General features: G+C 39.5%; 4 protein-coding genes across 5 annotated transcripts in view; 1 reads left to right on the top strand and 3 right to left on the bottom strand.

The window, feature by feature from the left end:
- The window catches only part of btr02 (bloodthirsty-related gene family, member 2), a 4,001-nt gene extending 3,312 nt beyond the window's left edge, over positions 1-689 (bottom strand). The window contains exon 1 of the mRNA XM_034894691.1: positions 211-689. The gene's annotated coding sequence lies outside the window, so the exon portion shown is untranslated. The remainder of the gene's footprint in view (positions 1-210) is intronic.
- A 108-nt stretch (positions 690-797) lies between these two features.
- LOC117958362 (GTPase IMAP family member 4) lies at positions 798-2,570 on the bottom strand. Its single transcript, XM_034894693.1, has 2 exons — positions 2,442-2,570; positions 798-1,870 (listed from the first exon to the last, which is right to left on the bottom strand). Exons 1-2 carry the CDS (start codon positions 2,458-2,460, stop codon positions 846-848), a joined length of 1,044 nt encoding a protein of 347 aa, XP_034750584.1. The 5' UTR covers positions 2,461-2,570; the 3' UTR covers positions 798-845.
- Positions 2,571-3,661: 1,091 nt separating this feature from the next.
- Positions 3,662-8,249, top strand: rsad1 (radical S-adenosyl methionine domain containing 1). 2 transcript variants are annotated; one of them, XM_034895302.1, is made up of 10 exons: positions 3,663-3,789; positions 3,844-4,061; positions 4,232-4,365; positions 5,011-5,215; positions 5,298-5,663; positions 6,287-6,350; positions 6,430-6,577; positions 6,883-6,937; positions 7,080-7,183; positions 8,035-8,249. In XM_034895302.1, exons 2-10 carry the CDS (start codon positions 3,912-3,914, stop codon positions 8,180-8,182), a joined length of 1,374 nt encoding a protein of 457 aa, XP_034751193.1. In that variant the 5' UTR covers positions 3,663-3,789; positions 3,844-3,911; the 3' UTR covers positions 8,183-8,249. The 2 variants fall into 2 exon arrangements, with proteins under 2 accessions (XP_034751192.1, XP_034751193.1); XM_034895301.1 differs by having other exon boundaries at positions 3,662-4,061.
- Positions 8,250-10,119: 1,870 nt separating this feature from the next.
- On the bottom strand, positions 10,120-11,725 carry rasd2 (RASD family member 2). Its single transcript, XM_034895303.1, has 2 exons — positions 11,006-11,725; positions 10,120-10,806 (listed from the first exon to the last, which is right to left on the bottom strand). The coding sequence occupies exons 1-2, from the start codon at positions 11,547-11,549 to the stop codon at positions 10,289-10,291; spliced, it is 1,062 nt and encodes a 353-aa protein (XP_034751194.1). The 5' UTR covers positions 11,550-11,725; the 3' UTR covers positions 10,120-10,288.
- Between the last annotated feature and the right edge of the window lie 2,475 nt (positions 11,726-14,200).

Here is a 14,200-nt window from a genome sequence, read left to right as displayed (position 1 = left end):
AGAGGCTACAGTACAAGTCAACACAAAACAGCATCTACTGAAATGTTAAGCTTTGTCTACATTGACATTCAGAAAACACTCTCAGATTATGCAACAGGTCCATAAATGATTTGAAGGTCTGAATTCAAAGGTAAATCGGTTGTTTTTCCAAAAGTAAAACAGGAAATAATGTAAAGATAAAAACATTTACTGAGCAGAGTGTGGCCTTACCTCTTCAGTTTGATCTTGTCCAGGTAACCCTGCGTTCAGGCTCCTGCTATTCACAGTTTCAGGTAATATATAATACGTAGACTGCAAATGGTTTTCACTGAACAGGTGCTCTAAGGTGTGTGTTATCTGGAAAACGGGCAATGCTTTAGACAATGGCACTCTCAGTTGAGACTCCACCCTGAATGTTATCTGAGCTACTCTTTAACTAACCTATAGTTAGACACAGGGAAATGTTGGAGATTGAATGTTGTGATTGCCAAACAACACATTCTCACATGTGCTGTCACAAATGACAACTAATGTAGCCAAAATACTAATTTACAGTTTAAATCAGCCATGAGAGTTAGTGTTTGTGACCTTTAGCAATTCCCTTCCGCTGCATCACATGGAACAAGCCGAGCTTTAGTTTTAACCTAAAGGTAGTGGCACATTTTCTAATCTACTTTGGTATCAAATTAGCCTTAATAACTACATGAGCAACACTTTGTGTTTTCTACCTCCCCTGTAAAGCAAATTTGAGTCTGTGAAAGCGCTATATAAATTCTATTCATTACTATTATCATTATTATTACTTAGATACATTTCATGTCATTTTATTCCTGAAAAAATGGTCATAATAAGTCATTACAACGCTGTCATGGTCGAGGAGCTGCAAAGAAGCGATTGATGAAGATTGAGTTGAAGTTGAGTCTGGCAGAAGGAGCCACTCTGTCTTCAATATGCTCTATAGCTACCTGGGCTGTTCCTCCTGCCGATCCACCTACTGCACCACCTATGATCCCGTAAAGAACCATCCCTCCTGGCCCCTCTATGGACCCAAACAATGCACCCATGACAGCTCCCACAACTAAACCCGTCCCTAGTCCTCTTGCCATGGAGGTTCTGAGCCATTCATTGTCCATTTCTGCCTTGGCTCTAATTTCAGCACTGACACTGCTGGTGTAGGTGTCCTTCTGGTGATACAGCTCCTCCGCTATGTATTGCTGCTCCATCTCCCTCCATGTCTTCTCTATCTCTGCTGTCCTTTGCTTCATGAGCCTCTTTTCCTCCTTCCTCACACACTCCTCAGCCTTCTGGAAACTACTGCTGGAGAAGTAGCCCCCTCCTAAGGAGGCCACCATCCTCTCGATCTTCTGCAGCAGCACTCTTTCATGGCTGCAATCTCTCCAGTTCTTGCTGAAAACGTGAAAACGTCCACCAAACTTCTCGATCAGTTCCTTCAGGGGCCAGTCACTTTTCTGCACCCTGTCTTCCAGGTCAGCTCCCTCCAGGTTTCCATCATACGCCAGGAGAACCATGCAGTGTCTCGGACAATGTCTTCCAAAGCGTTCCCTCAACAGTTTGGGGGTTTTTATTTCATTCGGGGAGATTTTCTCCATGTCAAAGACAACAAGAAAGGCATGGGGACCAGGAATACACAAGCACTTAGACCTTCTCAGTTCCATCTTCCTTTTAGTTTGAGATATATCCTTGTCAAAGATGTTTGGTCCATTGATCACAGCCACTCGTCTACCAGCCAGCTCTCCAGTACTCTTCCTGCTGTCGGAAATGCCAGTGACATCCTTTGAAAACTCCTCCCTCCCAAGTATGGCATTTGTCAGAAGGAACTGCCAAGGTCCCCTGCTGCCGACCACCATAAGCCTTAATTCTGTGGGAGATCCTTTTAAAAATACATAACGTAATGTGGATTTGCTCACCCTTATCATTGGTAAGGCATATCATGTTTATACATTCTCTTTCCATAGAATTGTTAGCTTTTAAGTGTACCAAATTAATATGTAACAAAATAATAAAGAGTGGTGAAGAAAAACAACTCTATCGCTAAAATGAGTGGCTTATCTTATGGGCTGTATGCTCATTATCAGTACTGCCAATTACAATCACTGTTGTATAAGACTACATGATATGGCATAATAACATGCTCACAATGAGAATGCTAAAATGGTGTTCATGAGCAGCACAAATTAGCACAAAACAGGAATTACTGCTGAGACTGATGGAAATATGACTAATTTGGTTGGCCAAATTGAAATATTGACCTTATAATAGGCACTAAATGATAATATGAGGATCACCAGACCATAAATGTTTCTTCAAAATTGCTTCCAAACAGCATGCAAACTGGTAAAGCTCATTTAAGCTTTGTAGCTTTAATTTAAGGAAAGCAGAGTCCAAGCCATAGGCTATTTGTTAGCCCTTGGATAGGTTGTATATTAAATCAGCGAGCTTACCTTTCTTTCTTTTATCCATTTTGCAGATTTACAGCACAGATTCACTCTTTTTATTTGGATAACCACGTTTTCCACCTTCTTGCTAGACTGAAGTCATAACAAAACTGTTCTATGTATTAAATGAAAGCAAAAAACTCTCTCTCTCTCTGTCTCTCTCTCAATTTGGCTATTGGCACTAGCTCTAATATTAAGTGGAAAATGTCCCCAGGGTTAGAAGTTGCCAGTGAGCACATTCACATATATTGACATTCTTAATTAAATACTTAGATGAAGTAGCCTACTTCCTTTTGAACTTTTGTATTTTGTACTTTGATAAAATTTCAAGGATGGGAGAGGATTAATAGCCTTTATTTGCGGTCGATGTGGTGGCTCATTTCTTAATTAACACATCAGATATGTGATTTATGTAACCATCATTTTTATAACCATCACTGAGTTCACAAAATGAACGAAATGAAGATATTTGTGTAAATGTAACCCTGGTGAGTGAATACTTTTATTAAGATTCAAACACTGTGGATTTTTTGTTTCTCTGTTAAAATTAGCACTGATTTCAAATGGGACCTTACAAGGTTATCTCACTGTCAGCTCACCAGACAGTGTTATTTCCGGGTGACCAGAGAAATCAATAGCTCATTAAATTAGTTTGATCCTGTGTAAGTAGAGCACAGATTTATAATCCAAATATGTGTGTTGACACTGCCACAAATAACGGTGTTTACAAAAACCTGCAGCCCAGCCTCATGCAAAAAAGGCCAACATGAACAGAATAAATATTCAGATTAGTTCACCTTCTCCTTACAAACTGTAGAAGCAGCTTTACAGGTGCATAGTTGAAGGGATCAAGCACCTGGGCACACATAATTAGGCTACTCGTTCAATAACAGAACAAATCACCAACATCTTTTTAATTAAAAAATAAGAACATTTTAGGTTTCAAATGAAGCCTCATACATGCATGTTGGCCTTGCAGTTCTTCTGTTATACACTCCCCCCCCCCCCCCCCCCAAATCAAACAAAGGAGATGGATTTGAAGAGGTTAAGCCATTTTTGAGAGTTTTCAGAGTCAGAGTGGGATTCATCACCAGTTTTTACTTGCATGGGATTTCTAAATTATCAACCTAGAATTTAGTGGACAAGAAGTGTGGGAACGCTTGCGCCAGTAATAGGCTTAGAGCGCCTCTGAGTGGTCAAACTGTGTAACACACAAAGAGGAAATCACAAGTATTTCCTGTTTGGAGCGACGTAACAAGTCAACCACCAGAAGAGATTTGTAAACAGACAAAATGACTTTTCGCTACTTTGTCTATTAGTCCTGCCGCATTGTTGTCATGGAAACTTGTATGGGCTACCATTGTTATCTTTATGATGGTGCCAGACTCGTGTATAGCCGCAACGGGACCATGTGTTCAGGTGAAGGACAACCTTCAGACAGATAGATAGAAACCTGAGAGAAACAGTGTCAGCAGAATGATCAGACACACGCTGCATGCGGCCAGACGTGCCTTCTCTCCCGGACTGCGTCGCTATTCTGAGACTTCTGGCGGAGAACTAAGTGAGGATGTATTTGAACGGGGAGTCCCTCCACGTCTAACAAAGCAGGCATCTCTCTACGTGCACGTGAGCTGGCTTTGGTCTATTTAACTGATTCAATATTTCTGTGCTGACAAACATTTATACCCATGCACTGAATCATCTGTTTTTCAGTCTAATGCAAATGCTCTGTCATATCTAGAAACTTTGGCTAATCAATGTCAAATAACACACCTACCTTCTCTCTTCTTCTTCAGTGGCCTTACTGCCTCAGAAGATGTTCCTACTGCAACTTTAACAAGTATATACCCAAAGAGAACAATGACCCCGTAATGACTGAGTGCCTTCAGCGGGAGACTGAGACATTGCTGGAGCTCAGTCAGGTTTCACGGTATGGTGATTTTCTTAGACTTTCCAATAGATTTGGGAGATATGGACAATGTCAAATATCACAATATTTTGTTACCAAATACCACAATATTGATATTGCGGTAATATTGTGGGTCTGACAATTGGTGCTTTTACTAAATGTCTAGACACAATGAGATTTTTGATAAATTAGCATCAGTTACATGGAAATAATGAATCAATGTGTAAAGGGAAATAATGAACTACTAGAATAGTCAGACATTCTTTTTTATAGATTATGTTTGGGGCATTTTTCACTTTTATTAGATAGTTATGTTGATAGACAGGAAACGTGGGAGAGGGATGGGGGATGACATGCAGCAAAGGGCCTTGACCCTGGGCCGCTCCAAAGGACTCAACACACATGGGGCGCACACTCTTACTGGGTTACCTAGAGGTGGATGCAGACAATGGCATCACTTTACTGTTATGCAGCTTTTAAAACTAGGAAAAAAACAGCATGTGTCCAATTATGGTATTAGGATATCCAAAGTCTAAGACAGGGTGCAGTCCCATATATCAATATGAAATGTAATATTATCTATATAACGCCCAGCCCTGCTTTCCATATTAATTCAGCTTTTAACACACAATTTCCCCCTCCCTTAATTTTGATATTTCCATGTAGTATTACCTCTGTATTTTTTGGTGGTGGAACTCCAAGCCTGGCTCCCCCCTCAACCATTGCCGCAGTGCTGGAAAGTGTTTCCAGGCGGGCATATCTCTCAGATAAGGCGGAGGTCACACTCGAGGTCAACCCTACTCCTGTGGGAAAGTCAAAGTTAGAGGACTACTGCCGTGCGGGGGTGAATCGTTTCTCCATCGGGGTCCAGGTGAATATATCATCTATAGGATTAAGAAGATTAGATTAGAAACTGTGTTATTGCATGTTTCACATTTTTTTCAATTCTTCAGTCTTTGCAGGATGGGGATTTGAAAATTCTGGGAAGAGACCACAGCTCTCATCAGGCTTTGCTAACTGTGGAAGAGGCCAGGATGCTGTGTCCCGGGAGGGTGTCAGTGGATGTCATGTTCGGTCGGCCCAAACAGAGCGCTGAATCCTGGGAGAATGAGTTGTCTGAACTGTTGAGGGTGTGCGATGACCATGTGTCTCTGTACCAGCTGACGTTGGAGCGAGGCACCCAGCTGTTCAAACAGGTGCTAGGAGGAGAGGTGACCATGCCCGCTGAAGATGTAACAGCAGAGATGTACCAGTGTGCCAGGAGGAGTCTCCACCAGCATGGCTTTCTGCAGTACGAGGTGTCGAACTTTGCAAGACACGTAAGTCCTGAGCAGAAAGTCGGCTCACTTCTAGCCTCCTCACCTTAGGGAACACGGATTCTTTTTGTTTATTAGTTGAAAACCTTTAAAATATTATTATAAGGACTAAACATGCATTACACAACAACATATAAAACACAATAACTTCAAATTAGGGCTGTTTGATTATGGAAAAAAATAGTATGATTATTTTGGCCAATATTGAAATCACGATTATTTAACACACCCATTAACTTTTGGAAAATATCTATATATTTTTTTACTTAAAAATCAACAGGGATAACACTTTAACTGTGAAATTAACACTTGATACTTTTCCAATTCAAAACACAAGACAAAATAAGAGTTTACTTGCTAAATGTTACGTCCAACATAATTGTTTTTCTCGATTGCATTGTTTTTGTGACCATCAGGAGCCAAAATTGTAATCATGAAAGTTGTATTAATTGCACAGCCCTGCTTCAAATATATGATGTGGAAGACTTCTGTTTTGTTTCTGTTGAAATGTCTCCACCAACATGGCAGATACAGTATCTACTCTGTTTTGCACCATATTAACTCACAAACACATCTGAGAGGAACAATCACGACTAGACGATAATGCTTGACTTTGTGTTATTTAGAAGGCAGTGAGTCATCACAATACGAGCTACTGGAAGGGAAGACAGTACATTGGTGTCGGCCCAGGTGAGTTATTATGTAGATTGCAAGCAGTGAGTGATAAATATTGTACTTGTGAAATAGTTAAAATTTTTGTCTGTGGCAGGAGCACACGCGCGGTTTATTCCTTTCGGGGACGGAGGTGTTGTTCGGGAGGCCCGGACCCAGACTCTGGAGCCAGATGTCTGGATCCGTGAAGTCCAACAGAGGGGACATGGGACACGGAGGCGGATTCAACTGAGCCATCTAGAACTGTGAGCTGTTTTTATTGAGTGTATTTGTTGAGTGTATTTGAATTACACAATTATTGAGTGTATTTGAATTACACAAGGAGGCAGCTGTCGTTTTCATGTGAAATGTAACAATTGTGTATCAGCCAATCCACAGTGTGAGAAGCATAGTGTCGGAGGTTGGTGTACATGTGCTTGCTTTCTCAGACATTCTGTCCTTGTGAAACACTATTATCAGATGTGTCCATTTACCCACTCTGTCCTGTCCTTGTCACTATTAAAGCATAGTCTCTGTGAAGTTCTCACTATGAAAGATGTTTCTTTGCCAGATTGGAGGAGGTGTTGGTGATGGGAATGAGAATGTCCGAGGGCATTAATCACAAGGTGAACCATTTATGGCAACATGAAATGCGCTGATAGAAGATATTCTATACATTTCTGTGTAATCTTCTTTGTCATTGAAGGTTATGTTCAGTATTCAACACATTTTGAGAAATGTGATAATGTTGTTTGTGGTATTTAACAGCATTGGGAGTTGTTTAGCCCTCAACTGGGCCTCCGTGAAGTCTTTGGTACATCCAGCAACGTCCAAGAATTACTACAGAGTGGACAACTTATTCTGGATGACAGGTGACGCATGACTCATATTAGGAGTGGGTAAAAAATAATTTTGTAAACGCAATCTAATAAGATATACATCAAATAATTAGGCAAAACACATAAAGGTTGTTCAGATACTTAATCACATTACATCTGACCACCTCATGTTTCATGTTCTAAGAAGCCAATTCTCCAACTTTAAACATGACTGAACCTCTGACGTGGAAGATTACTGGGAGAGAAGGGGACTTCAGTAGACAAAAGAAATTCATTAAACCTTGTGTGTGACAAATACTGTATATGTCAAAATCTAACAAACGCCGATTAATATTTACATATTTTTTTAAAATCACGCATGGAAATGTACATTAACAAATTGTTGCATCGAGATGCATCGATAATCGGTTTAGAATCCAATCGTTGGCCTCTGAATCTGAATCGAATCACGAGGTGACCAGAGATTCCCCACCACTAACTTATATCATTTTTCAATACTTGAATTCAAAGTTTTACATTTTCACTGGCAAGTGAAAGATTAACCGCTTGTTTAGGGCTGCAACAATTGTCTTCATTGTTGATTAATCCGCTCGTTATTTTCTTGATTCATCATTTTGTTCAGAAAATAGGGGAAAAAACCTGTTATAATTCCCCACAGTTTAAGGACAATGTATGCATATAGGTCATTTAAGTTATTAGCATTCCAAAAACCCAAAATATTCAGTAAAGTACAATAAAAGACAAAGAAAAGCATTACATTTGAGAAGCTGGGACAATGAAATGTTTGGCTTTTTTGATTGAAAAATGACAATCAATTAATTAACCTATCATTGCAGCTACACTGATTCTCTTTTCCATGATGTTTCTTCTTTCCTTCTTATTAGAGGCCTGCGCTGCTCCTGGTATGGACTGGCCTTGCTGGACAGCATACTGCCAGCTCTACTGGTGAGGCTGGAAAGACAAATCAGTCAGAGGCTACAAAGGGACCACCATGCTGAGGGACAAACGACGACGATCTCCAACCCCCAATGACAGTCATGGTAATAGAGCAGATAAAGTCTAACTAAGCTTGTTTCTGGGTTAGGTTGGCAAGACATGTTATTATAGGCCAAATCTGGATTGTTTGAGTTTTATCTTCAATATTAAAATTCCTTATTTAAGGCGTTGCCATTTTTCACATTGTGTTAATTTATTATTTCCTTTTTAGTGTTACTTTTCTGTTTAGCTGTCATGGGAACAGCCCCTTATTTTACCCTGTTTATACAGAAATAAAACAGGCCGCACAGGCTTTTATTTTAATTTGACTCCGTATCATACTGTAAGAACTGCCATCAATCACTCTGGTTAGATGAAACTCAGAACATTCAATGTTAATATATGTTTAAAAGCTTGCAAGGGCTATCATGAAATGAGTGCTTGGCTGGAAAAAAAATGTCAATAAGCAATTTTACTGCCTTTTAAACATAATTATTACTCTCCCAGTACAGAGGAAATTGCATCTTCTTCTTTAAATAGACTCCAACTCTCTTCTGGCGCATAAATGTATAACTTAATCCTTATGAATAGGTAATTCAGATTTTTACTGGTCTTTTGATTTGTAATTACAACTAAACTAACTTAAGTCAAATAACAGCTAATACAGTCTCAGATTGTTGTAATTTGGCACTGAGTATAGGAAAAGATACATTTTTAAAAACATTATAGACTTTAAAATCTAGTGTTATCAAATGTTACAGTTTGATGTGGATACAAGCTGTGTTAAGTATTGTTATTTGAAGTGATTCACTGACCCATTCAGCAACAATTCTAATCAAAATTAAAGATTGAGCAGGAGAGAATATAAGTGATGAAACACCAAGGATGTACGCCCTCTCACTTTCTAGTAAGAACTATTGCTTTGAAGAGCTGTTCCAGCCAGAGAAATGTGTAAGCATTTAGTTCAGAAGCGGACATTTCAATCAACCATGTTGTAGTGTTCATGTATTTGTATGCTCAGATAAGCATCTCCCAGTGTTATCCTTACAGAAGCCATTGGAAAATATGTACTTTTGCATCCAGACATAACTGTGCACTGGGAATTTGTTATTCATAAGGCTGTTATGAGCAGAACTTGCGTACAATCCCTGTAGTTTGCTGCAGTGATCACGATGCTCTCAGCGGAAAGGCTAGAGAAACAGCTCACCCTGTGCTCTATGATTCATGAAGCCTGATGACGAGTCATTTGCAGCACCACCAGCTTCAGCAACTGTGATCTGGTTCTATTTCCCACTCTATAAATAATCATTAACTTCACTTTACAGCAAAGACCCTACAGGCATTAATTTGCATCAATAATTATAGAAGGCTATTTGTGAGAGAAGGTTTAGAAAGGGAATACAGTGAAGGACATAGAATACCTGACCAGACTTTAAAGTACTGAACATTAACATCCTAGCAGCACAGATTACTTTGTCAGTTCATTTTAAGATACTCAAAACCATATTTTAGAGACCTGATGAGTGGGTTGGATAAAAAATGAAAAGGCTGACTGTTTTTCAGGATATAAATCTAATTTCTACTCAGTGGTTCATCTCAGATTTATGTGGGCTCTCTCTCCATGGTGCTGATTTCACAGAGTCCAATCTCTCTCTTAAATTCATGATGGCTTACTCGTTGTATTTTCCTCAAACACCATGGAGACACGAGTGTGTTGGCTAATTAGTGCTGCTCAACCAGGCATTGTAACACATGCTCTTGATGCCATTCATAGTGTCACGGGATGATTTAAAATGTGAAATATTAGATGTGTGTGAGTCATCTCCTCACGCTGAGCGTCCTCCCACACACGTATGGTCATGTTGTGCATCATCACTTGAAAGCCATCGACTGCTGACGTCCATGAACAGTGAACACAATCCAATTATATCTCCACACATTGATCTGATTCTTGAATTTTGGAATTAAAGTGAATATTAGAACAGAAGCACAGATGACAATTAGAAATATATATTTTTTTATTATAAGATAATATAAATAGTTACATATACAAAAACAAAAGATGACTGCACTGGTCCAGCCAGGTGCTACGGAGTATAACTCCTTACATAATATGAAATTGCAGCATACTACTGCAATTGGTTTATCGAGAAGGCTCACAATTCATTGAATCTGACACATCTCGGGTTTGTTGTGCTTGGTGCTTGATTCTAGCACCAACCGCAGGTCGCTGGTGAAGCTCGGGCGGCAAGCCAGGGGATCGACGGCGGCACAGGGCGCACCGAGTCCCCGGTTCCCTCTCCTGCCTCGCTGGCAGATGCACATCGACTGATAGGTGAGGATGGATATGATCTGGTGCCGCGACGGACTCGTCTCGCCAGGCATTCCGCCCAGAGTGGCCAGGGCCCTGAACACATCTTCCATTCCGGTCCCATCTTTAGCAGAGGTTTCGAAGAATGCGACATCCTCGCCGAGTATTTCTGTTACCTCTGACCGTCTGACGGCCCTCGGCGCCTCCAAGTCCACTTTATTTCCGCATATCACGACTGGCGGTACTCTCGCGGGATGTTTTAATTTGTTCAGTAACTTTGCCTTAGCAGCTTTGATCTCGTTGAGCCGCTCACACACTTCATTGAAGGACTCTCTGTCATCCAAACTGAACACAAGCAGAAAGGTGTCACCTGGAGGGGGACAGAGAGAGCATCACTTTCATTATGGACAAAAAGACTATTGCATTCAATAATGAGGTTATAATGGCATTTTTGTGTTAAGTTACATTCCTAAAACACAAACAATTGAAGGTCTACAGTGTCTCTTAAAAAAAGAGTAAACATCTTAGCCAACACAACTGCAACGAATTTTAATCATCACAGGGCTCACCTGTCAGAATGGATAATCTCCGTTTAGCAGGGAAGTCCCTTTCGCTTGCAGCGTCCAGAAGATCGATCTGGTATGCCTCCCCTCCGATGTGGAACAGTTTTCTGTGGAAATCCTCGGTTGTGGGTTCGTAGTGCTCTACAAACTCCTTACCCAAGAACCGCTGGAGGATGTTGGTTTTGCCTACTTTGGGTGCGCCAAGCACAACTATTCTGTGACAGTTCCTGGGGTTGGCCAGACCCAACTCCAGCAGATCCACGGACCTTTTTGGTTGTTTATCAGTCAAAACCTGCCGATTGCCAGAACTCGACCTACTTGCAACCACTCTTCTGTCTTGTTGTCTCCAGAGCCCTTTGCCCGTTTTAATGATAGCCATGCCTGTCTTCGATATGTGTGAGACTTTGGGGTTCTGGGTTACTGGTGTAAGGGCTGCGCTCTTAAGAACTGGGTGCGTAATGCCTGATTGAAGATGCCCGGTGAGAGAGTCGAACATTTCGAGGATGCCATCAACGGGAAGGTAAATCTTCTCAGTTGCGTTCATCTCCATGTTCTGTGAAGCGTCTCCAGGCTAAAATCCTAGCAACCCATTTGCTTTCCTAGGTGTGCTCCGAAACAGAGCCGAGCATCCCCTCTTTATACAACCACACCAAGTGCAGTGCCTGCGTCACCGTCTCATCCAGAGAACACACTCCTTTTATAGAAGCCCAGAGCAGCCCCAAACAGAAACAGCACCCAAGATCTCTTCTGTAGACATGTGTGGATTTCTTTAATGTTATGAGCTCTAGATAAGTCTGTAAATATATAGAGAGAAGAGTTTTCCAAATGTATTAAAACATATATATAAAACATTTTTTTCTAAACATTTTGGCTTGAAACAACTATTATTATTATACTATTATTTTATGTTTTTTAAAGCATTCTTATCTGTTTAAACATAATTGATGTAGGTGTTTCCCTTCTTATTATGGATACACGGCTGAATAAACTGATGGACAGCATAACTGCCCAAATCCTCGGTGTCATGAACACAGGCAGAGTGAGCATTAATTAATTGTGTTCATTATGTTCTTTTACAATGCCGTCATAATAATTTGGTTTGTTTTCAGTTCAGTGGTGGCCTGTTAATTTAATGTATTTTCATTTTGTTTATATAAGCATCACACATTGCCACTTGGAAATACGTGCCTGCACAGCCCAACATGACTGCATCTGTTATGTGAACAGTAGCAACCCTCATGGTTTGCTGCAGTGATCACGACGCTCTGTGTCAAGACTGCAAACAGCTCACTCTCTGCTATGAGATTCATGAAGCCTAATGATGCAATCTGGTTTTATTTTCCATGTATAAAGATATTTAAAAGATGTCTGGGGACATAAGGGCATAAATCACTACGTTTGCTTTACAGTGAAGAACATGAATGCATTCATTACATCAACACACATGGTATCCAGAGTGAATGTTTAGTCAGAGAACAAAGAGAAAGCAGAAGGACATGCCATTATTACAACCATTAAATTATTACTACCTTAGATTACTGAACCTATTATTATTATTAATTTTTATACTATTGTTTGTTGAACGGATTGTATGGAATGGGAAGCTGCAAATGAAATGCCTACTGGGATTAATAAATTGTCTGACCTGAACATTTGAACAGTACTTTGTCAATTGTTTGCAGGAGCCAGAACATACTGAATGACTGCAGCTTTTTCTGCATGAAAGCATCCTTTTCACAAACCAAGGGCACTCTGAATGAACAGCCCACATAGTTTCTTTCTGGAAATCTTGAGAGGCTGATTGCCATGGAGAATGCAATCTCATTTCAACAAGTGAAGTTCAGAGAAAACAGAAAAACATGTTGTGCTGGAAAATGTAATAGAGATTTGCCCTGAAATGTATGATGGTGTACTGATGGAAGACAAACATTCTGGCACAATCCTATTATTTACAGTATTGACAACTAAATATCTTCTGGAATAGGAAATATCTACAAAACATAAGACAATGAGTCATTATCTAATTGTGGGCTCCTGCTTACATTTCTTTGTATGTGAATGACAAAGGAATATTTGAATTGCCTAAATAATATGATATAAAACATGACCATCAGTGGAAAGCAAGTCAATTTCCATGAATTATTTTTATATTTGACATAAGAACTTTATGGTAATTTCTGTATTTTGAAATATTGTCAAATCAAATGTGCTTTGCCCATATTTAAAAAAAAGAAAAGATTTAAGATAAAATGATTATTTTTACACATTTGGTGTGATATAGGGTCTGTACGACCCCAAACAATGAGGAAGTAAAGCTGTCAACCACGCACAAGTGTTAATGCTAAAACTGTAATTTCCATTGGTGAATGGCTCGTGTATCCACATAATTACCAAAGTGTCCTGAGTCAAAATTCAACGTCATACTGGATTAATGGACAACAATTATGCACAACACTCCTTCACACACTGGTTACATGAGTTAACACAGAAACCACTTTCACAGAATGCAGTTATAATTGTATTTATAGAAATGAATGGTCTGCATCATTAACACATCATCGTGTCACATACTGTAGCATCATCTTACACATTGTTCAGTGGAACCAACAAAATACGATATAGACATGACCAGGACCTGGAATCAAGCTAGGGACAGATTAAAACTTCACTTTACCACTTTATTGTAGTACTTTGTTTTGTTTTGATGAATATCAAAAGTACTAAATATGTAGAACTAATTATTGGTCTCTTTGTGGGGATTTGTTAGCACTATGCAAGTGTGGTGAGACAAATGATCATTTTCCAAGGCCTTAGAAACCAGTCAGTGCTCTAAAGCTGAATTGATAAAGTTCACTAATTGACTAGGTCACTTTAACTGATTTAAGTTACTTTTTGTACCAACATTTTTTTTGTATGAGATTGTCAAATATGAATATGTGCTAGCTTCAAATAGTAAACTCAACATATTCTGTTTTTTGACTGTTGGTCAAACAAAAAGACATTTGAATGTGCTAAATTGGGCTCTGGGAAATTATGATGGTGCTTTTTCTAATATTTCCTGACATTGTATTAACTAAACAATGGATTGATTAATAAAGGAAATAATCATTATGCCTAATGATAACAAAAATATGCAATAATAATTAATCTAATCGTTGATTACTGCAATACAGTACTCCTAATGATGGAATATTACCTTGT

The sequence above is a fragment of the Etheostoma cragini genome, chromosome 15 (genome assembly GCF_013103735.1).
Source record: "Etheostoma cragini isolate CJK2018 chromosome 15, CSU_Ecrag_1.0, whole genome shotgun sequence".
NCBI lineage: Eukaryota > Metazoa > Chordata > Actinopteri > Perciformes > Percidae > Etheostoma > Etheostoma cragini.
This window is presented reverse-complemented; position numbering and strand designations above follow the sequence as displayed.